Raw genomic sequence first — 24,104 nt, 5'->3', positions numbered from 1 at the left:
AATTCCACAGCTGTAGGTACTCCTTTCTCTGGCAACTTGTTAGCACCAGCTGCTTATTTTAGGCTAAAGTGAAACAGGCAAAACATGCTTTTTTCTTGTCATTTTATACAGTTTCAGCTGCTGCAGTGCTGTATGTGACAAAGGGTTTGAACTCTTTGTAAACATTAGGAAATACCGAGGTTTGGGATTTGGACAAGAAGGTGCAGACACTTGATTTTAAGTTCAGGACCAGGTATTGGAAGCTAGAGGCTTTTTCTTGGCTGTGTTAAAAAATCAAATCTGCATTATGTAAGTAATTACTGTTGAGCGTTTAGTCTTGCTAAACCAGTTTATAATAGAAAACATTGTGAGAAATTAAGGATATTTCCCTGTGACTAGAAACACTGATACTTTTCCCCATGAAACATCATTCTATAAAAAATTTGAAAATTTTAGTACCCCTGTTTATTATGTGATGATTATTTTTCTTTAACGTTTCTGCCTCCTGCTTTAACAATTTTGTCTTGTGAGAACCTTAAGAGACTATGAGCATAAAACTTAGATTTCAGAATTACTTTGAAACAAAGGAAGAAGGGGCATGGTCCCTCCCTGCATCTGAGGTCTCGGTCTGAATGTGGTGTTTTGGGAGTCTGGGCTAGAGGCCTTGCTCATGAATGATGTAAGGCTTTTTATTCAGACATGACTTACATGTCAAAATCTTAATTGGAGACCTGGGTTGTTTTTTTTTTTTTTTTTTCAAACTTTTGCTAAACATTATTCCTTCCTTCCCTGACTACTACTAGCATTTTACCCAATGAACTTCAGATTTAATAGCAGTAGTTTTGTTCCATTTGTGGTTTTATGAGCAGAAATGTTTTGTGTACACCCCCACTCAAGACTCAAGTATCAAGTAAGAGGAGAAGATCCTCAATTGCATGGTAGGTTTAGTTCTCCCGAATTAACAAAAAACCCTAAACTATGTTTTTGCTGTGGGTGAATGTGATCTCCATGAGAGTTGGAGATCTGAATCTAATTCTTACATCCCAATGTGGTAATTCCCATTAACATTTCTTATTTCACCTTTGTGGCAGTAGAAAACAAAAAAGGCAAAACCTTATTTATCTAACTGGGCTGTTAGTGGCCTGAAGAAATGTCTGAGAACTTTGTGGGGGTACAAGCACCTATCCTCAGATGTGATGGTGAAGGGAGGTCCTGAAGTCACTTCCCAAATCGGCCGTCTGGCATGTTCTATGTTCATTTGTTCCACTGCTTGTGGTAAGTGGTATTGTTCTGTGCAGGAGTATAATTCTGTCATTTCTCTTTGCAGAACTAGTTTTTGGAGTCTGTGGAGCCGAAATATTTGGTTGTGTGGCTTTTACTTTTTAGTAGAATCCAGGTTTTGTGTGTTCTAAAAATAAAAAATCACTCCTGGCTGTTTTCCGTTTAGTATAGGAAGTAGCTGTTAGAAAAATACTATTGTAAAATCTGTAAGAGCATTTAAATTATTTTTTTTATACTTCCTATTTGCAGAGTATGCCCTTAGGTAACACAGTAAACCAGTAAACCATTAATTTCATGTAGTTAGTACAGGTCTTCAAAGGAATTGGGGGTGTATGGAAAGCTTTATTTAAATTCAGCATCAGCTCACTTTGTGCACATCACAGCAAAGGTACTATTTTACTTGTACATTCTGCACTAACTTTAAACAACAACTCCATTGTGTCACAGGAGAGATCTGTGCATTTTGGGTAACTTCCTGTTTATTAAGAAAAAAAGCTAGAGGAAATGTCAACTAAGGTGAAAAGGTATGATTGTCCTTGTATATTATGCTACTTCATCTGGAACTGATTACAGAGCCATTGGATCCTGTAGTGGGAGTAGTGCTTTTTCCAAAATAACTTCAATGTAACATGCATAGTATTTTTAAAGGATTTATCAATATGTAAATAGGAAGTTTGTGGTGGTTGCTTGTAGTGTCATATGCCTCATTTAGTGACTTGTCTGCCACTGTTAGGGATGCTGTTGTTGTCTGCTGCTTGTTTCTGTATATGTTGCTGAGCAGACAGGAGAGCTGCAGGTGTGGGTGTTTCTGCTGCTTTTTGTGGGAGTTCAGGAGTATTTTTCTTGTGGGAATATCTGTTGCTTGTTTTATCAACCTGTCACTTCTCGTGATTTAGCCTGAACAGTAAGCACAACAGGGCAGATGTTAGGCTGGTGAAGATCGTGTGTGATTGTGCTTGTAGGCTCTGTTCTAAATACTCTCAGAGAAATGGTGAGCTTCAGCACGTTTCATGATCTGACTCTAAAAATGTGAATGACAGACTAAGGATGCTGTATTTATAGTGTTTTGAGAACATTATTTCAGTCTTCAAAATTTCTAAAGCTAAATTGAATAAAGCTTACTGGGCAAGCTGAATAACTTTGGAGAGCTCTTTAAGGTCATCACTTGAAAACAGACCTTCTGACCCATTCCAAAATCTCCATCACTTTTTAGTTCATTGTTTTCCTTAATTCTCAGTGTGGTCAACTGTGTCACTGTTTTTGCTATTGGTTTTGATGGAGAATGGTGGTATTGGGGATTTTTAAAGCAGAGTTCTTCTAAAGCAGCCTTAAAGAGAGAGGTCCTTTTCTGCACCCCCCACCCCACGTTGTCTACTGATGCTAGTAGCTCTTCTGAGGCTGTAGGCTCAGCCAGGTCAGGCAGATCTACCATCTGGGAGAGGCAGGCAGGAAATTTGCTGTCCTGGATAGTGTAGGCTAATGACTGATGACCTCTTGGTGTCTGAGGGAGAATGGTTGAGTCTGCTCATGAATTTACAGGTGCTATAATGGGGAATTTTTAAATATTATATCTAGAGCTGCCAGATTGTGAGACTTCCTATTTCAGTGAAAAAGTGATGATACTTCTATAATGAAAGTTGTCAGCTGCAGTTATGATATTAGTGCCTGCGAGAGCTGATTACTTGCGTTCTCCTAAATGTAAGCATTGCATTAAACAAAAAATGTCTTTTACTGTTAGGAGAATAAGATTGAGAAACAGTATCTTGTTATTACAAAGGAGATGGTTCTTCTGTGGGTAATATCAAAATAGGGGGTACGCACTGATGTCAGTGTCAAAGTCCATTTGAAGGAGTGTTGACCATGAATCTAAGATTCCATTGTGGTTTTGCAATTTAATTTTTTTACCTAGGTGTGTGGTGTAATGTTTAAGTAATTCTTCAGTCACAACTGGTTCATGAAGGTGGATTTAACAGTCTGGTTGGCAGCTTGCATCTGTAGCACACTTGCACACAGCAGGCAAGAAACTAAGCAATTTTGGTCTCTCCATTTCTGCCAGTCAGAATTTTAAAATGTGCTGTGGGTCAAGTAGGATTATTGCTGTGAGAACAGGCAGCCGCTGGCTGCTCACTTAACAGCCTTTCCTGGCTGCCAGGAGAGGGGCAGCCAGCCACAAAGTCCAGTCCCGTGTCAAACACTGTTATTCCTCAAATTAGGCACACTTGAGACATACAGCTTCCCTGTAGTCTTCCTCCCCTCAGCAGAGGCAAAATAACTGATCTTTTGTGTTGCAACTTTATCTTACAGTCCTACTGCCAATGTTTTTATCTTGCCTGTTCCTGAAATTGTGGACAGGAATAATAGTTCTTCATTTTCCTAGGGTTTTATGCACTCTTAAATAAGTGGTTTACCTGTGAATAGATCCACGTGATTCTGGGTAAGGCCAAGCATTTTTTGTGTGCTCCTTGGAGATAGAGGGTTTCACTTGAAATGTGTTAGGAAGCTTTTTTGTAACATAAGAACATGCTATTGGGCACAAACATTGTGGACTGGGATTTTTTTCAGCCGCAGTGCTGGTGATGGAAATGAAAACTGAGAAGTAGGTCAGATCAATTTAAAAATACCCATTTTCTATTCTGGGAAACTTTAAAATTGTCTAGGGCTTTTAAAAGTAAAAAAGAAACCCAACCTGAAGCTGTTAAACATCTGAGATGTGGTTCTTCTGGACTAGACTAAAACTAAGCCAACAGCAGATCTCTTTTTTCCCAACATCTAAGAAAGGAACATCACACTGACTCTTCTGTGGGTTCCTGCAGTCACAGTTTATACAATCCAGTATTTATGGACCAAACCTCTTATTTCTTCTTCCTCTTCCATGGCAGGAGGATGCTAGTTTGTGTAGGCTTTCGATGGATACATGCATCTCTGTCATTTGGTGTGCTCTTGCAAAGTAGAAGTGTTAGCTGATCAGTCAGAGTGAAAATTGTTACTCGTCTTTGAAATGTGAAAACGGGACACCTTAGTGCTTTAATAGAACTTGCTAAAATATTGTTTCTAAAACTTGAGTCAGAAAAAATGGCATTAATTTGCTAATTAACGATGTTTAAATACTAAGGTCTGCTTCAGTAAATGTTTTGTAAAGAATTTTAGTTTGTGCTGGAAAAAAATAAAACTCTGAAACTGGTTTTACATAAAGCAAAGCAGAAGCATGTACTTTAAACTGCCAGAACTAGTCTAGACTTGTGTAACTGAACACTGTGATTTGAATATGAATACATATTGGTTTCATGATGAGAGTGACATGTCTTCCAGCCACAACTGAACTAATAAAACTATGGCATCCTCCATGCAGAACTTGGGCTATGCCTTTCTTTTGCAATGGATTGAGTTCCTCTTGACTTTGTCCACTGAGGGCGTTAACATCTCGGTTCAGACTGGGAGTGCACATCTGACAGTCCCTCTTCCTGCTTCTTGGTTCACTCAAGAGTGGCCCAAGTGCCTTTTGGACAGGTGTTAACCGGGAAACGTGCTCTAGTGGCTGATGGACATTGTGGTCAGCCTGCGAGGAGCCTGCAGCTCATCTGGTGTGAACCTGAGCATCATGAGAGGATGTTGAGTGCTCAGCAGCAAATATTGTGTCTACAGCTCTATTCCTGTCTGTGCTACTGCCTTGTGTAGACAAAGCCTGAGAGAATTGTACCTAGGGGACCAGCAGGGAACAGTATCACTGTGTGTGTCTCCTCATGCATGCTTTCCTTTAGTCACCCGAAATGCAAGTAAAATGGAAGGGGCTTCTGCACCTCACCTGTGTGTAGCCATTTCTCTTGTACAGAGAATAAGTTAAGCTAAGGAAACTCCTGTTTGACTTCAGTAGTGTGTGGATCAAATCCTGGAAAACTGTGAAAGAAGATACACTGATGTGTAACTGCCCATTTGTCCTGACTTTCTGTTCTTAACCATGAAGTGCCATTGCATCGTACCCTCTTGCCTTTCATGCAGAAACACCTTCAGATCACTTGCAAATATGAAAGTCAAATGAAAGATCGCAAGTTTTTAGAATATTCTCCAGCCAGTATGTATAGCAGTCACGCATACAGCACTTTTTTATTTAGCCACGTGGCAGTGCCGTGCATTACCAGCTCTGACCTTTCTGGTAATTGCCTGATTCATTTTACAGCAACCATTTAGAAACACGGAAAAAGGAGATAGTGACTTTCTTAAGCAGTGTGTAGATGACCAAAAAATTACTCAATAAAATGATGTCAGTGCTCTTGTTTGTTTGTTGTAAAGCTGATTACATTCTGTCAGTTTACTTGTATAATCATATTAACTATCTTAATTTTTGAACTGTAAACTGTTCTGCCGAGTCATGAGACTTTTCCTTGGCTGTTGTGCTGGAGCAGAGCAGCTGGGACTTAGAAAGCCCAAAATGTTTGTGTGGTGGCTAAATGTAAGGATGACTCAGCTGAAATTTCTGATGACGTTGTGCAGTCAGGAAACTTAATAAGCATGTGGCTTGCCCACAGTGTCTCACAGCCGGTGCTGTGTCACGAACAACTTACGTGACCCCCTGCAGATACACTAACACACAATTGGGCATTTTGATTCTCTACCAGTGTTGATTTCCTTGAATTGGCTGTATTAAGTTCATAGATTTATTTTTATTTTAAGATGACAAATTAAAAGTTATATGAACTGAGAAGAATTTTTAGAATGCTGTGGAATTAAAGGAGAAAAATAACAGCAGTATGTCCTGTGCATACTATACTGTCTGTTCTATCTAACGAAGAAAGAAGTCCTAGATTCTGACAGAAATTGAGAGAGAAGTGGGGAAGGAAAATATTTTTGTTACTACATTGTAAAAAAAAAGTTGTTATTTAAAAAAAAACCAACCAAACAACAAAAAAACACAAACAACAAAATGCCTTAATACAGAATGATCAGATTTAAGGGGAAACCTGCTCTATGATAAAATCATGTCTGGCTACTCTCAATTTGAAATTTTTGCAAGTTGTGTCTTCCATTTCTCTTTAGATCTGTTTTCCTCACTTTGTAATTGTATTCGAAACTGTTTAATCAGTGGAAGATGGGGACAAATAAGGATCAAAGTGTGGTGATTCTGAGTGATGGGATCTCTTTCCAGCTTTCATAATTGGAATAGAGGGGGAAGCACTACAGCTCTTTTTGGTTCTGTTCCCTCATCTATAAAATGTGGATAATAGCACTTAGAGAGGAGAAGGATTACTGACTGCCATTATGTTGCAGTAGTGGTACTGTGAAGTTGTAAGCTGTGCAACCGTCTGAAAAAATGCTTTGCAACTGAAAATGACACTACAGTTAAGCCTTTGGGCATGGGACTGCTACTCTTGGTTCTGTGGCTTTTAAACAGAAGCCTGTGAGCTATGCTTCAGCTGTTGAACACTGCAGTCCATCTCCAGCAGCAATATCTCTGTATTGCATCATTCTGTTGGAGAACCAGAAGTCTATAGCGCTTGAGAGGAAGTGTCCCTTGTGATAATTTTACAGCAAAGTCAGTAATTTTAAAATAAAATTTGCAGCAAGAGATTTCCCTAACTCAAGCCAATTATAAATATGGTATGAAAGTTCATTTTACTAAATAGCCTGTCATTTTAAATAGTCCTTGTACCAGTAATGGAAATGGTGATCACATTTTTTATTACTGTGTCAGTTTTAGTTTGATTGTGTGGTGGTTTATCTTGTTTTTAAGAATTGTGTTGAGAGAAGTAGGAAGACATTGAATTGTATTGATTTACGTTTCCCTGTTGTGGAGTAGGAAACAAGCTGCAAGGGTGAGCCTTTTACTTAGTTCTATGCCCTGTTATCAGTTACTAGAAAGTCTCAACTGGGTTTGCTGCAGACAGCTTGGGAGCTATGAGAGTACTTTACAAATAGAGATGTGATGTTACCTTGTGCTGCTAACTCTTACTGTGTGCCAGATAATACTTCCACACAAATTTGGGAATGTGGTGTATCTGAGTATTTATACATACACGCACAGTGGTTATAATGGCAGATAGCATTGTTGTGCTATTTTTCTGCAATGATGATGTGAAAATCCTTGATTAATACTCTTAAAGATCCTGATAAGTACTGTTAAAGATCCCGATATTACATTTGTGTGAGTTATGTGTTATGGAAGCTGTGTATAACCAACAAAAGTGACACTAATGTCACCTCGTGAAGGTTTAAAACTTCTGAGCTACAAAAAGTACAATAAAATTAGATACATCACAGAATGGAGCCAGTTTAATACAAGTATAAATAAATACACAAAAGGAGATACAGAATAAGGCAGATAGATAGTGGCTATTCCTTTTTTTTAAATACACAAGTTCTCTGTTTGCTTTTTCTTTAACTTGATCCATTTTCTCTCCCCAGGACTGGAATCTGACATGGCACACAGAAAATCCAGACTTCACCCCTTGCTTTCAGAACACAGTCCTGGTCTGGATTCCTTGCATTTACCTGTGGGTTTGCTTCCCAGTGTACTTCCTATACCTTCGTTGTCATGACAGGGGATACATACAAATGTCAAACCTCAACAAAGCCAAAACGGTATGTGACTTTTTAAAATCAGAATTTATTATGCTTATCTGGAAGTTTGAATCTTATTTTCAGCTATGTTTTAGCACGCTGTTTTTGTTGAACATCAATCTTGGCCTTTGTGCACACTTCAGCTGTAACTTCCTTGTTCTACTTGTGTTTGATTTCCAAGCCTTATGTTTCTGTTGCCCTTTTACCATTACGCTTTCTGAAAGTTACTCTGACATAGCAAAAAAAGCACATAAATCCTTTGTAAGACCAATTGGAGAAGACTGTTTTAAGGCAACTCAATCTCAAGGCCTTCATTTCAATAATAAAAATAATTTATTATCCTGTCAGCTTCTTAAATTACACAGCATAGATTTCTAGAGCTGCTGCAGGTGTTCTATTCCACCTCTGTTGTGAAATAGGTACTTAATGTGTTGTAGGTTTGGTTTTTTTTTTCCCTGTAGAATAAGTGAAAAGTTTTAAGGTGGTCTATAATAACATGGTGCATTGGAGAGTTTTTGTCTCTGCAATCTGTTATTCAGGAGTGAGATTCACCAGCTTTCTGCTTCATAATCCACTGAATTATATGATACTAAAAATTAGTAATTTTTTTCTTCTAGTGGGGATCCAGTGAGTAAAGCCAAATCACTCTTCTTTTGTGCATGTTGTAGAATTGCCCAAAAGAGATGATCTGATTATGACGACTCCTTGTACTAATACATAACATGTAGTGTTCATGTATATATTGTGTTGCCTAATCTGTGTGAACTGAAATAAACTTTTGTATTCCAGGCTTTGGGTTTAATACTGTGGATAGTCTGCTGGGCAGACCTTTTCTACTCTTTCTGGGAAAGAAGTCAAAATATTTTTCAAGCTCCATTTTTTCTTGTTAGGCCTACAGTATTGGGTATAACAATGGTAAGTTCTTCTGTTACGGCCTCCGTTCATGCAAAGCCTTAAGCAATAACATGCATCTTAGTATTATTCACAGTGTTGTAATTCTTTAAGCTACAATCCTTACGTACAGACTTAATTTGCAGATGATCCGTGAAATATTGACTCTGAAATGTCTGCTTTCTTTTAATTAAAAAAAAAAACTGAATAAAACCCCCAACCAGGCTGTGCTCAGTGCATTGCATATCAGCACACAAGCCGGTGCTAGTTGTCTTGCCTTATTTTGGTAGGCTTGAGCTACTATTTGTTTAATAGCTTGACTCAAGCATGGAGTGGAGGAAACAAGCTGAGAGAAGTGATTAAACCTAAGTAATATAAATCACCCTGAACTTGGTAGAAGACCATGAAAGGCATTGCATTATTAAGTATCTTATTACAAACTCTCTTGCATGTAACATTCTTTAGTGCATGTTTTCTTTGTTACATTCGATGGCACAGTGGAAAGTCTCTTAAATGTCACATGAGGCACATAGGTGTCCCCAGCTAACCCTTTCTAGCTAGGCGAGCAAGTATTGTCTGCTTTCACACCAGTATCTCTGCAGCCTGCGTTTCAAATGAAATGCCTTGCTATTCATTTATTGTCAGTTGTCTCACGTTTATCACATATTTGGAATGGTAGTCATTAAACACGATACTCAAGGGGGGAACAGGAAGCAACAACAAAAAGCCCAATCCAAAATAACCCAACAGCCCTGAAACATACTGACAGATGCAAGAGCTGTTAAATAGTTTGTGGACATTTAATAATGCAGTAGTCCAGCTTTTGGCAGGCTGATTGGAAATGCATGTTGCAGCAGTCAAGGGAGATTACTAAATTGTACCAGCTTCCCAATGGACTCTGAAAACACACAGAATACAGAAATAGAGCAATATTTGATCAGTGTTGTTTGGTGTTGAGGCTTGTATGGAAAGCAATATTTTTATTTTGAAAATAATTAGTCAGAAAATACTTGGAAAGGATACAGTGTCACTATAATTACATGTTGATTTGTGACATAGAACCAGAAAAGTAAAGAAATAGACTAACAGCTTTTGACAGTCCTTTTGTTTATGTGGTCTTTTACTTCTGTGTAATATGTGCTTCTTTTCTCTTTTTTGTCCACTACTTATCTTACTGCTCCAGAAAATTTCCTATTTAAACATATTTTTTGAATCACACTTAAAATGTAATTTTAAGTGTAATTCTGGGTGTTAGAATGTCTGGGAGATACTGGATTTGAAATGTTAAGTAAGCACACTTTGACACAGTACCTTGTATGTGTATATGTGTATAACATGCTGTAAAACTTAAAGCTTGTGAATATATTTTTATTTTATTTGTCCACAGTTGCTTGCCACATTTTTAATACAATATGAAAGAATAAAAGGAGTCCAGTCTTCAGGTGTAATGACGATTTTCTGGCTCATCTCATTGTTATGTGCTGTAGTGGTTTTTAGATCCAAAATAATACATGCCTTAAATACGGTAAGTGATTGGTAGCCTCATTCAGTTGAAAATAAACCCAAATGCTGCAGTAATAGAGTAGTTGCTTGCTAATTATCCCAGTCAAGTCAGTTAATGATCCATTCAGTGTACCTTCATTCCTTGCGTTATGAAAGCAAAACAAGCAAGACTTAATGGCTTTTGTTTTGCAATGCTAGTGAAATTTATAGTAATCTTAACTTGCAACAGTTGCCAAGAAAATTCTGCTAGCTGTTCCAGAAAGGGGATGTGTCTGCTTGAGTGCAATAGAAGTGTATAATCTTTGATATGAAACTGTTCTGGGAGTATACGTCGTCTTCCTGTTGATTATACAGTGGATTTCCTGAAGCGCTTGGCTTGATGGTAATGTGGTCTCATCTGCTGAGACGAAATGAAAGTGTACAAGTGAAATATTTTTGTCAGTTTGCTTTATACTAAAGCTACCACAAATATCAGATTAATTGTGGATCTGCCTGAAAATGACCTATCACTTCTTATTTCTTGAAAACTTTAAGCCATGTTGTGAATTTTGAGAACTTTCACCCAACTTTTGTCTTTAGCTGTTGGAAGGGGGATTTCACTGGTGGGTGGGGGGTGTGTGTGTGTTCATCCATCCCTGTGCTTTGATTTCTGTGGATTATGCTTTATTATGTATCAGTCCCAGTCTAAAAAAATGGGAGAGCCTCTGGAATTTGAGCACAATGCAACAAACTTATGTAAATTCTGCTCCTCTAATCCTTATTTTCTGTGTGCATACTAATTAATAACTTTGCTTTGAAAACTCCTTGCTGCCCAGTCCGTAAATGCCTTGCTCCTGTAAAGAATATCTTGACTTCCAAATGGGATGTGTTGGTACAAACTGTGTCTTAAAGAGAGCTTCTCTACAGAAGAAGTTCATGCTTGTGTGTTTGTGGCAGTGATTGATTAAAAATAAATGATATCTTTCATCTCCTCCCCCCACTCTTTACCTTCCCTTTACCAAAATAGACATTGACTTTAATTTGCATGGGGGTGGGTGGTGAGACATTTATGTAGTTTGCAGAATTTACAGTAAGGAGTTGGTTTATGTTTAATAGTAACATGTTGTTTCAAATCAATTCCTTAAGCCTTCTAATTGGAATATTACCTTCCTTTGTAGGACGAAGTGGACGCATTTCGTTATGCCACCTTCTGCATCTACTTCATCCTGTTACTTGTACAGCTCATCCTGTGCTGCTTTCCAGAACGACCACCTTTGTTTTCCGAAACAGTAAATGATCCTGTAAGTGTTCAGTCTGTCCTGAGTGCTGAGTATTGCATGTACAATATTCTGCACAATGTTATAGGGCCATACTTTCCCAGATGCCAGATGATTCAAATCTTGCTGACTTGTTTGCAAGAGAGTGTTCTTTCTGCTCTTCAGTTGGTGATGCAGAAGATGAAGCCCATAACATGCAAAATGGGGCAGGCTGTAGTTATGAGAAAGAACAAAACCACTGTTTCAGTCCTTCCTGAAGGTTAAATCATATGTATTTATATTCAGTAGTGCTTCTGGCAGTGGAAAATAGTGATTTGAAATACTCTCCTCCTAGTCATCTGATACCGTTCAGTACACAGTAACTCATAAGGATGTGTATTCCCTTGCTTTTGAAAGTGGGGAAGAATCTATACCTGGAAAACTTGTGAATCTGAATATATGCATTTAATTTCCATATTTATGTTTTGTGTCAAGCAGAAGTTTAATTAGCTCAGTTGCAAGAGCAGTTAACATTAGAGGGTGGTCTGGATATAGATATTTAATTTTATCTGTACATGTTCTTTTTTGCATGTGTTCTTAATTATATGTGCTAGCTATATGGCATGGATCTAAAGTGACCCAAGAGATGCTGGATCATTATACTGCTTGCTTAGGCTCAGGCTAGACCTTCTGAGTCACAGTGGAGAGACACTTGTCACGGCCTGGATTTGGGATGTGCCAAGTTTAGAAACCTCAGTTCTGTATTTTTTATATCAAAAGGTGTAATTCTGGTTTGATGGATGTTAGGTGGCACTGACTGATGAAGGACAGTGTGAAATGTGTGAGGGGGGAAGTATATGTTGCCTTTATAATTGTGGTGAAGGTCTGTAACTAGTTGCACTTACTGAATTCCAGAGTTACCTCCTCTGTTGGTATGCAGTGTGCCAGTGGCATTACCACTGGCAGGCAGTCTGCGGGTATACGCCTGAAGGGACAAGTATACTGCTGAGGCTTTGGATCCTCTTCATCTTTGGGTTCTTTTCATCTTATTCAGGGATGAAAAGTGCTTGACAGGATACGGTGGATTTATGGAAACCTTCTTTTCTACTTTGATCATGGTTACAATAATTACAAGGTGCTTTGAGATCACAGTGGTTTGCTTTTGTGTTCTGAGTATTTCTAGGGGTGTCTGTAGGAAATAGGGCAGACTTGAGACTGTAACTTTTTTTCATGAGTGGTGTCTTTGTTGAATCATGGGGAAAAGAACAAAGCCAAGTCATGTTAGTGTTAAATTCTGCTTTATTCCCTTCTGCAAAGCATTTCCAAAACAGAAATATTTGTAAGTCTTGAGTAAAATCATACTATATATTTACTTATATATTTACTTAAGCCGAAAAAGTACAATATATTTCAAAGATTAGATACTGATGTATACAGAAGTGAAACAATGTGGTTTGTCTCTTGTTTTCACTTTGTGCACATTGCATAAGTCCAAACTTGCTACAACTTGTTGTCTTCATTCTACCTGGCATGAATGTCAGTAGGATTAATAGTTCTTTGTGCAATAACTATTTAATTTAATAAAAAATACTATTATTTTAACAGTAATCTAGTATGTTGTAACATTTTAAACTTTTCCTGTATGCAACTGAAGTCCACTTTTTGGAAGCACAAAATCTAGTGGGCTCTTGAATGTAGATGTAGGCTTCCCACCTGCAAGCTGATTAGAAAAAGGATGAAGGAAAATAGTAATATAGCATTGTATGTGAAGTTCAGAGTATTTTAAAATTTTGTTGAAACTGAAAGCATTCTCTGTATTTGCTGAAGTAGGTGTTGGCTTGCAGTAATTTTGTTGCAAGTGTTTAAATACTTTGGAAATGGGGAACTCTTACCCCTTTCAAAAAAAAAAAGTCAGTCTCATATATACTGTTCCCTCCATAGCTGCAAAAAAAGTTGTCCTGTGAAGAAGAGGAAATTCAGGAGTGTTTCATGTAGCTTGATTACAGCACACTTCAGTATAGTTCAGTGGAGAAGCCAGGTTATGCAGACATGAGCTGAAAAATGCAGATCTTGGAAACACTTGTTTCTGGCTGTTTTAATTGCAGTACTTTTAATGATGTTTGGTGACTTTTGTAGGCGGAAATACCTGAGTGGCTCCAATTTTAGTTAATGATAAAAACCTAGTGGGTTGTGTGCCAAAGGAGTGGTTGCTTTTAGCATTCTTTAGATGCTGTTCAGAGCAGTGAAAGAGGGAAGAGAGAAATTAGCACTGGGATTCTGCAAGTAAATCACCTTTAGTGCGTTTGAAATTCTTCCAGACTTCCTTTCTGCTGTTCTTAATCCAACCAGATTAGAAGAGGATGTTGACCTGAATAGCAGTTAAAACACCCAGCCATCGCACGGGATGCAGAACATGAGCTAGCTCCCTTCTTTATGGATACTTAAGTTTCCCATGCTTATTGATCAATGAGACACAGGCATTTTAGGGGCTGGTTTGGGATGCTTTTAGGGAGTTTACAAATATTTCTTTTTTCCATTTATGCATCTGTTTTGATGGAGCTATGTCACTTAACTGCTAGAACAGTAGAACTGAATTCTAAATTTGTGACTAACTCTACTCAATTAACGTATTTACGCTCTCATTTGGTAGCATACCTTGCATTGATACAGGTAGGCACTGATCGTAACATCTTGAGAGACTGTCTGTCCTGCACTGTCTTATAAAATTCCCTCAACTATTTGGTGAGTTGTTGATACTGAGCACTACTGTTCCTTTGTCCCAGTGATCTAGCCTGCTGACAGTCCTGAAGTTGTGCTTGTGTTTTCTGAGCAAGCTCTCAAGAGCATAAATGACAAGTTTAGTAATGTGGAAAATATTCTATAAAGAAAAGGAATTGTAAAGCATCTTTTGGCCCTGTATCAGTCATTTCGTGTTTGGATTGATTTCTTTTTCTGTCCTTTAGAATCCGTGTCCAGAGTTCAGTGCATCTTTCCTCTCCAGAATCACATTCTGGTGGATCACTGGGTAAGATCGAGATGATGCATAAAGCACCAGTTAAAATTAGATGGCATTTTAGGATCCTGCTTGGAGTTAAATTAACAATAATCATGCAATAATAATTTTGGTTCTTTTGGTTGGTTGTTTTGTAGATAGACTAAATTCAACGGAGTTTTTTTTCTAATTTGATTAATCTACTTTCTTTGTAGGGTGTTTGTAATTTTAAATTTTGCCAGTACATATTTCATATGCTTACTGAAAGAATTTAGTAGAAAAAATTATCTGGGAAATACAAGAAGGTAGAAATTATCTGCTGTATTTAGAAACTAAGGTATTCAAAACTGTTAGTTGATTTTGTCCAACAGCTTCTTTTTTTTTCCTTTAACTTTGCTTTAGTTATGCTGTATGATGTGATCACAACACATGTTCTTGTGAGTTAAAACACTGAAACATGTAAAATAATATTGGTGTGTAGTTGTGGTTGGTACTTGGCCGGAGTTCCAACAGAAAGCTAGATGAAAGGAATCTTCTTTTGTAAAATTAAAGGCTAAGAAAGATTTTGAAACTGGGTAGCCATGGCAATATTAATTGTCTGGCTGACTTTGAGATGAGATCACTTCATCCTTTCTTTTGTTTTCCCTGAAATTTGAATTCAGTGGCATATTGTGGATCCTTAGATGTTTTGGTGTCTAATTCTCACAGTAGAGACAGAAGGATGTATGTTTTAGCATCTGGACCTGTGTTGCTACAGGTACTAACTCTTGCATACATTTTTTTGGAAGAGCTGGCTCTATTTTGGGGCTGGATGTAAGGACCACTGTTTCATGGAGCGCATATATATATATATATATACACACACATATACATATCTCTAGTGTTCTTAAATATATAGTGCTGATTCTTTCTAATACAGGTTGATGGTTCAGGGTTATCGGAGACCTTTGGAAGCCAAGGATTTGTGGTCATTAAATAAAGAAGACAAATCGGAGGAGATAGTGCCAGGTTTGGCTAGAAACTGGGCAAAAGAGTGGGCAAAGACCAAGAGGTAAGTTCAGTTATCCTGGCTGACAGTTCTTCCAAGATGTGGAGGTTCAAAAGCTCAAGTTACTCTGAGGTGTTTATCATCTTTTATCAAGCCTGCTTTTGTAAGGCCCAAGTGACTGCTCTGTATATGTCCTTAAGTGCATACAGAACAGGAACCAAGTAGGGTGTTGTGTGTCCTCTTTCTGAAGAGCTGCATCAAGTTACCCTTAGTCTTTCATGATCCAGAGCTGATTATTGTTACTTCTGATGTGTGGTTTTTCCCTGGGGAGGGAATGTTTTCACACAGTTGAACTTCAGTCACATAATTCAGGAGTTTGGGCTCCCTATATAGTTGGTGAAGCTTCAGGGGGGCAGTTCAGGGTGTAAAAGTGAGAAGCTTATTTCTTTCCTTTGACTATATAGGGAGCCTAGACATCTAAGTCAGATGACTAAAATTAGACTGACTGCATGCCTACAATTACTACCATTCTACTTTCATCATCCTTTACGGCAACAAACAGAAGTACCTTTTCATTGAAGGAAAATTGCTTGCTTGCTTACACCGTGTATTTTTACACAGAGCTTGTCCTCAGAAGTTTGGAAGTATGTAGTTTCACATAAGGCAGATGTATTATGAAATGAATATGTTCAGTCCATTTGGGGATGACTTGGATTAAATCTGACTGCAGTCTTTTAACTGTGGTACAGTGAGGCCTTGATTGTGATGGAAGTTTAGCATACTGGGTTCTAGAATAATGATGTCCTTTGCTCTTTTACATTTAACCAGGTTAGGGCCCTATTCCTCATTCCCCAGGGCACACCTATAGGAAAGATTCAACAAGGATGTTGTCTATCCCTACAGAGAAAGCCATTTCTGAATGGCCAGTTCATTTAGCTATGGTTATATGATTGAAAAGGTGTTTGACAGGAAAACCCACTTAAACTATTAAGAAGGTCAATAAACAGCTCATAAACATCTCATTTGTATATTGTGAGTTTTTCTAGTTGGCTTTATGCTTGAATAAAGGCTACATTTTATACCTACTCTTATTTCAGGCAACCATTAAACATGTTATACTCGCCCAAAAAGCAGCAAAAATCAAGCAGCTCAAGTGGTGATGTGACAGAAGAAGCTGAAGCTTTGATTATAAAGCCATCTCAGAAGAGTTCTGAAGCATCTTTATTCAAGGTGTTATACAAAACCTTTGGACCGTATTTTCTCATGAGCTTCCTGTTTAAAGCTGCACATGATCTTTTGATGTTTGCAGGCCCAGAAATTCTGAAGTAAGACCTATATATACTTTATTATTCTATAAAAGTATGTGGACAGAATTTGAAACACACTAGTATTCCATTCACCAAGCTGCTTTGCCTTCGGCTGGTTCAATGGGAAAGAGTTGTCGTGCAAGTTAGAGACCATGCACACGGATGATTTTGGTCCCTAGGTTTTCAAGTTATAAGATCACGCATTAAGTGTTTGACTTTTTCTGTTGCTTCCCAACACTAGGAAAGCCAGGCAGGAACATAATCAACAGTAGCAGAAGAGTTTATTTAATTATAAACTGGAACGATTGTGGGACTACAAGTCACAGTATGTGAAGCAACAGAGAGTTGAGGGGGTAGGAAGAGTTGTATTGTTTTAAGGTGAGAAGAAGTAAAGCAACTGTAAGCAGTTGTATTTTAGCTGGAGGGAATGTGAGACCTTTTAGTGTAGCTCCAAGAGAATGCTGTACATGTAAGGTGTGTGACGCTTCATGTTTTGAAGTAGTACTTTGTTAGGAGGAGGGAGTGACGTGTGCTAGAATAAAATGATCTCCAGTTTCTAAGAAGTTTGCTGAAGTGCTTTATCTAAGTTTGTTACTTTGGGTTCTTGCATGACCCATATAACGTTTGGAATAACCTGACATTTTGATTTGCATATATTAAGAGAACTAATTCCTCTCTCCACAGACTGCTAATCAACTTTGTAAATAACAAAGCTGCCCCAAACTGGCAAGGCTATTTTTATACAGGACTGCTGTTTGTTTGTGCCTGTCTTCAGACCCTGATTCTTCACCAGTATTTTCATATTTGTTTTGTAACTGGAATGAGGCTCAAAACAGCTATTATTGGTGTAATTTATCGAAAGGTAGGTGTGTGTTTAAGTATATGACAGTACCTTCCAGTGACTGTGCAAATGCATTGCTTAAGTCTGAATAATTAACATAGTTAGGAGACTGGTAGGCTGATTTCTAACTTTCAATAGAAATAAGAGAGTATCTAATTTAGAAATAAAAGCCTTTAAGGTAGAGCGATTTTCTAATTTACTAGTTAAAGTTCAGGCGCCTTCTTGCCACTGTCAAACAAGAAACCTTGTCTCATTTAGACCAGGGGTGTGAAATTACTTGAGTTTATGCAGAAATTAAGACGCACTTACATTTACAGCTTCATTTGGGACTTGGCAGCAGTGCCACCTCATCTTTGAATCAGGTAGAACATTGATAATAAAAAGTGTTTCTATAAATTCATTAACAACAAAAGGAGCATAAGGGAAAGTCTCCCTCCTTTATTGGATGCAGAGGGAAACATAGTAACAAAGGATGAGGAAAAGGCTGAGGTGCTCAATGCCTACTTTGCCTCAGTCTTTAGCAGTGGAACTAGCTGTTCCCTGGACACCCAGCCTCATGAGCTAGGAGATGGGGAGGGGAGGGAAGCAGGATGAGGTCATTGCAATTAAAGAGGAGGTGGTCAGAGACCTGCCACACCACTTGGGATGCACACAAGTCTGTGGGACCAGATGGGTTACACCCAAGGGTGCTGAAAGAGTTGGCAGATGTGCTCGCCAAGCCGCTCTCCATGATTTACTTGAAGTCATGGCTAACGTGGGAGGTCCCACTGGACTGGAGGGTAGCAAATGTAACACCCATCTACAAGAGAGGCAGAAAGGAGGATCCATCAAACTACAGACCTGTCAGTCTGACCTTGGTACGAGGGAAGGTCATGGAGCAGGTCATCTCGAGTGCCATTAAAAGCCATATAATGGACAACCAGGGGATCAGCCCTAGTCAGCATTGGTTTATGAAAGGCAGGTCCTGCCTGACAAACCTGATCTTCTATGACAAGATGACCCGACTATTGGACAAGGGAAAAGCTGTGGATATTGTCTACCTGGATTTTCAGAAAGCATTCGACACGGTTCCCCATAGTATCCTCATAGAAAAACTGGCTGCTCATGGCCTGGATGAGCGAACGGTCTGCTGGATCAAGCACTGGCTGGATGGACGGTCCTAGAGAGTGGTGGTCAATGGAGCTAAATCCAGCCGGCGACCGGTCACAAGTGGTGTTCCTCAGGGCTCGGTGTTGGGACTGTTTCTCTTTAACATCTTTATTGATGATCTTGATAAGGACATAGAGTGTATCATCAGTAAGTTTGCAGATGACACCAAGTGGGAGTGTCGATCTGCATGAAGATAGGGAGGCTCTGCAGAGAGACTTGGATAGATTGGATTGGTGAGCCAACATTAACAGGATGAGCTTCAACAAGGCCAAGTACCAGGTCCTGCACTTGGGCCACAACCACCCCGTGCATGGCTGCAGGCTTGGGGAGGTGTGGCTGGAGCTGTCTGGGAGAAAAGGATCTGAGGGTTCTAATTGACAGACAGCTGAACAGGAGCCAGCAGTGTGCCCAGGTGGCCAAGAAAGCCAACGGCATCCTGGCTTGTATTGGAAATAGTGTGACCAGCAGAAGTAGGGAGGTGACAGTCCCCCTGTACTCGGCACTGGTGAGGCCACACCTTGAGCACTGTGTCCAGTTTTGGGCACCTCAGCACAAGAGAGATATTGAGGTGTTGGAGCGAGTGCAGAGGGCAACGAAGCTGGTGTAGGGCCTGGAGGATAAATCTGATGAGGAGAGATTGAAGGAGCTGGGACTGTTTAGTTTGAAGAGGAGAAGGCTGAGGGGAGACCTCATCACTCTCTACAGCTACCTGAAAGGACATCGTAGAGAGGTTGGTGCTGGTCTCTTCTCACGGGTAATTGGTGACAGAACAAGAGGGAACGGCTTTAAACTACAACAGGGGAGTTTAGACTGGACATGAGGAAAAAATCTTTCACAGAAAGAGTGGTCAGGGAGTGGAATAGGCTGCCCAGGGAGGGGGTGGAGTCCCCATCCCTGGGTGTGTTTAAGGGTCATTTGGATGAGATGTTGGGGATATGGTGTAGGGGAGAGCTTTGTAGAGTAGGGCTGATGGTTGGACTCGATGATCCCAAGGGTCTTTTCCAACCTGAATGATTCTGTGATTGTAGAAAGCTGGGGGTGATTGCTCTGTGTGTGGAAAAAATGTGTGACAGAAAGTGAAGATTCTGCTTCTTACACTAAAAAACAAAACAAACAGTACTTCCCTGCAAACAGTAAAACCACCAACCAACCAACCCTAGCCCCAAAGACTGCTTGTTGTCTTGAATTCTCTATTAGTTTAAACCCAGCTGCTTGCTTCAAACTATACAACTTGCATTTTGTGCAGGGTAAACAGAATATGAAGCAGGAAAGTGATTGCTTGTTATTTTGAAGATTAAACTCTGTAAAGCAATTGAATTCTGTGGAGAAAATGCAAATGAGTAAGTCTTCCTTCATGTTGCCATAATTGTTTTTTATTTTTAATCTGCATCTAGGCACTTGTTATCACAAATTCTGCTAGAAAGACTTCTACTGTGGGTGAGATTGTGAATCTAATGTCTGTGGATGCTCAGAGATTCATGGACTTGGCTACCTATATCAACATGATTTGGTCTGCACCTCTCCAGGTCATATTAGCGCTGTACTTATTGTGGCAGGTGAGTATTGTGTGTTGTTTCCTGGTTTGGCTTTGGCAATGTGCTGCTTCCTATGGTCATGACTACAGACAGCTGTTGTTCAGACCACTGGAGGATTTACAGCAGTGGGAAGAAAATGCTGCTTGTTTAGAAGCTGTTCAGAGCTGCTTTTGTCACTGCTGTCAAGAAGGAAGGCAGGAGGTTCTTAATTTGCACATCTGAGTGCAAGGGGGATGATGCAGATGAGAGCTACTACCTTTTGGGGGACTACAGCACCTATAGTATCTCACTTGTCACTTGATCTAAAGAAAAGCTGTCTTGGTTGTGCACTTTGAGAGTCACTGTATGAGAGATCTAGTCCAGATTGTCAGTCAGTCACCAGGCTGACTCTTCCCCATTCTCCCTGTCAGTCAGAAAGCTTGACAGAAAAATTCCCCAAGAATCAGAAATATTCCCCAAGAAGTCACTCCCTGCATGGATCTCTACTTCAGAAGAACAGACAAACCAGCAAAAGATGGAAAACATTAGAATATCTCTGTATATGTATATAAAGAGATACTGAACTCTTATCTATATATACCTCTCTATAAGGGGGCTGCATGTGTATATTTATTTCAAAAATCAAAGCACATAAACATCAACCCAAGCCCATATTTGATCCTCCTCTTCTTCCCCCAAGCTCTTCTTGTAAGGGGAACATGATGTTGAAAAGCTATTTTGGAATGCTTTTCTGTAGCATATGCAGTGGTTTGACACAAGATTTTTTAAAATTAGTTTGAATGAATGTTTACAATTGAGTTCTTTTCAGAATTTAGGTCCGTCAGTGCTGGCAGGTGTGGCTGTCATGATCCTTCTGGTTCCGATAAATGCTGTGATGGCAATGAAGACTAAAACCTATCAGGTTAGAACCTTTATATATGTGAAGAATCTTTATATGAGTGCTTTTAAGAAACCTGTTTTGCTCTTTGACCTGTTCCTGAGGTTTGAACTTTTAAATTTTTTTTTCCCTTCCTCTATTTAACCCTTAAAGGAAAGGAAGGTCACAGGTGTTGTTTATGCACAATAAGCAAACTCATGTATTTTTCAGCCTTACAGCATATCTGTACATAATGATCTCAAAATTTTGCAGTAGTTAAGACCAAGGTAATAGGTTGTCCAGCTTCTAGGAATGCCCAGTGGTTGGATTGGGATTAGTTTAGTTTTTAACTTGCTGCCTAAGAACCGAACAGCAAACATAAACTTCTGTCTGTCTGATGAACCTTAATGAATAAAATATGTTTCCCAGATGGTGGTTGCAGTGTTGGGGAGGGGGGGTTGTGTGTGATTTGTTCTTGGTTTGGTGTTTTTGGGTGTCTTTTATTTTTTCCCTGGAGGTATGAGGAGGGAGAAGTCTTAGTTGTTGGCTGTTCTCGATACCTAGTTGATTTTCAGAGGGGATCAGTTTGTTACGGAGACTGCACATAAGTAAATGTAGACTTAAACTCTCATGTTTTCTACCACAAAAACTACTTCCAACAGTCCCACCATGTGCTTTCTGGTACGGACTTCACTACTAACTGAATTTACCAAATGTCAGAGGAAATTGATTTATTTAAACCTTTTAGCTCTAGGTATTCATCAAAATACAACACAGCATTTGGTCCCTGCATGGGAGAAGTAGGGATATCTAGCCTGTCACAGCCACCCTGCCACTGGTGGTAACTGCTGAGGCAGAATCTACTGACTCTGCCTACTGCTGAGGCAGAATATTGTTCAGCTTTGCACTGCCCTCATTGAAATACTTTATGAAAATGGATATTTCTGAAGAATGGATTTTCTTCTTATGACTGAATGAAAACTTTTTGCCTTAGTGCACCATCACAAAGCCATTGATAGTGCTGAAAATGAAGCAAAACCAAGTTTGGTTTAAGGTTAGATGCAAACTGCACATCACTGAAGCTTGGTTATAATGGCTTATTTTTTAACTGCATATTGTACCTAGGAGGATCCTGAGACCCAGGGCTCCCTGATGCAGGGTTGATCCCACTTAAACCAGTGACACAGTTGTTTTGATCTTGGTTTGGATTTTACATGAAGCATTCTTTCAATTGGTTTAAAACATCTTGTTAATTCTGCATATTTGTTTGTTCAGATAGCATCTCAGATTTCCTGCTTGGGAAGCTAGTAAGCTTTTGATGATAATGAGGTAAATTTTGCCATTGCAAAATACAAAGCTCAGAACTTTGTGGCTCTGCCAAGTATTGTGCTCTGCTAATTATTTTTTGCAATGTTGTTTTTAGGTGGCTCAAATGAAGAGCAAAGACAACAGAATTAAGCTGATGAATGAAATTCTCAATGGGATTAAAGTTCTGAAACTTTATGCTTGGGAATTAGCCTTCAGAGAGAAGGTATTAGAGATCAGACAGAAAGAACTCAAAGTCCTAAAAAAATCTGCTTATCTTGCTGCAATGGCAACCTTCACTTGGGTTTGTGCTCCTTTTTTGGTAAGTGAAACAAATCTAGAAGTTTTCTCTCCTTTTTGGGATCATGCTTTCCAAGGCAGTGCTTGAGAACTTGTTTTGGTTTTTTTAATGAGTGAAAGAGTCAGAATGCCCTCCACAGTGGTGGGAAATTGTCCACAGCAGTGGGAAATTGAACACTTGTGTCTCCACTTCTCTATGAAAAGGCACTACTGTTTTCTTTGAAACTTAGTAACATCCAAGTTGGATGTATTACAGAAGTTAAGGGCTGAAGGACTTAAAACCAAAAAACCTCCTCTGCATCCCCCTCTATTTTTGGTGGTGTACTTGAGGAACTGAAGATTGAATCTACTGTCAGATTTAGAAGCGGTTTCTAATGTGTATAGTACCCTCCAGGTGGTAACTGTGGCTGACAGAGTAGAACTTAGCTTGTTTCAGCATCTTTGAGAGCAGCAGGTCCTTAGATGAGAGTCCTTGACTGAATGGGACACAGTGCACCAGGCGTACTGCTGGCCTGTGTTCTCCCAGCATCTGTTTAAGAACAATGTGGAGAGATAAAGCCATTGTGTACTCTGGGATTGCTTCAAATTCTTATTTAAAAAAAAAAAAACCAACACAGACTCTTGATATGTGAAACATCCTCACTGTGTTTGTGGTTATCTTACATTTAAACTAATACAAGGAAGAGAAGGGTGAGATCACATCAAAATTGCTTCAGACACTATTAGAATAAGGGGCCACTGCTTTTGTCTGCAGAAGCAAATAAAAGCCATGACTACATTAGGATAAAATATGTGCTGTTCCAGTTGAAGGTGTTTAGGTATACTTTCCAGTCTCAGATTCCTTCCCCACAAACATTTGTAATGTTTACATTATGTTTTGGACATGATGAAAGGCAGAAGCAGTGCCCTGGGTAGGAAACATAAGCTGCATTCTTAAGTGAATGCTTTTCTAAAAGAAGTCTAAGATGGTTTTAATATAAATACATTATTAAGTGAAGTTTCTAAATAAAACTCTGCAGGTAGACTACTTAATGCTGTTACGTGGAGTCTGGGAAGACAAATTCACCTAACGAGTTGCTCTGTTTCAGTGCACACTGTAAGTGTGTGCCAGTGGTTCTACCCCATAGGGGGTTTGCCACTGGGGCAGAAATGGTACTGCCCGAAGTGCAAGGCTGCATCTTGCTTCTCAGATTTTTGTTCTTTCGTATACATTCTTCTGATTAAAGAATTATTGAAAGTGCCTACTTGAAAGCACTTCTGGCATGCAAAACTCTTTATTTCCTCTACTCCTTCTGTTTCCATGGCCAGGGCTCTTTAAAATGTTGTTTAATAATGGTGTCAGGAAACTATTCATTTTGCAGTACCTTCCCTACTGCTATGTGTACTGATA

At 39.2% G+C, this 24,104-nt stretch overlaps 1 protein-coding gene across 2 annotated transcripts in view; it reads left to right on the top strand.

Annotated features, from left to right (window-relative positions):
* Positions 1-24,104, top strand: part of LOC141966744 (multidrug resistance-associated protein 1) — a 57,324-nt gene that overhangs the window by 5,648 nt on the left and 27,572 nt on the right. For both annotated transcript variants that reach the window (XM_074919793.1, XM_074919791.1), the window contains exons 2-12: positions 7,657-7,833; positions 8,602-8,727; positions 10,091-10,228; positions 11,364-11,486; positions 14,405-14,466; positions 15,353-15,484; positions 16,519-16,746; positions 17,413-17,590; positions 20,113-20,274; positions 21,062-21,154; positions 22,533-22,736. In XM_074919793.1, coding sequence (XP_074775894.1) covers positions 7,657-7,833; positions 8,602-8,727; positions 10,091-10,228; positions 11,364-11,486; positions 14,405-14,466; positions 15,353-15,484; positions 16,519-16,746; positions 17,413-17,590; positions 20,113-20,274; positions 21,062-21,154; positions 22,533-22,736 — 1,623 coding nt within the window. The remainder of the gene's footprint in view (positions 1-7,656; positions 7,834-8,601; positions 8,728-10,090; positions 10,229-11,363; positions 11,487-14,404; positions 14,467-15,352; positions 15,485-16,518; positions 16,747-17,412; positions 17,591-20,112; positions 20,275-21,061; positions 21,155-22,532; positions 22,737-24,104) is intronic.

The sequence above is a fragment of the Athene noctua genome, chromosome 15 (genome assembly GCF_965140245.1).
Source record: "Athene noctua chromosome 15, bAthNoc1.hap1.1, whole genome shotgun sequence".
In the NCBI taxonomy this organism is placed as follows: domain Eukaryota; kingdom Metazoa; phylum Chordata; class Aves; order Strigiformes; family Strigidae; genus Athene; species Athene noctua.
Note: the sequence above shows the minus strand (reverse complement) of the source record. Positions and strands in the feature narration are given on the sequence as shown.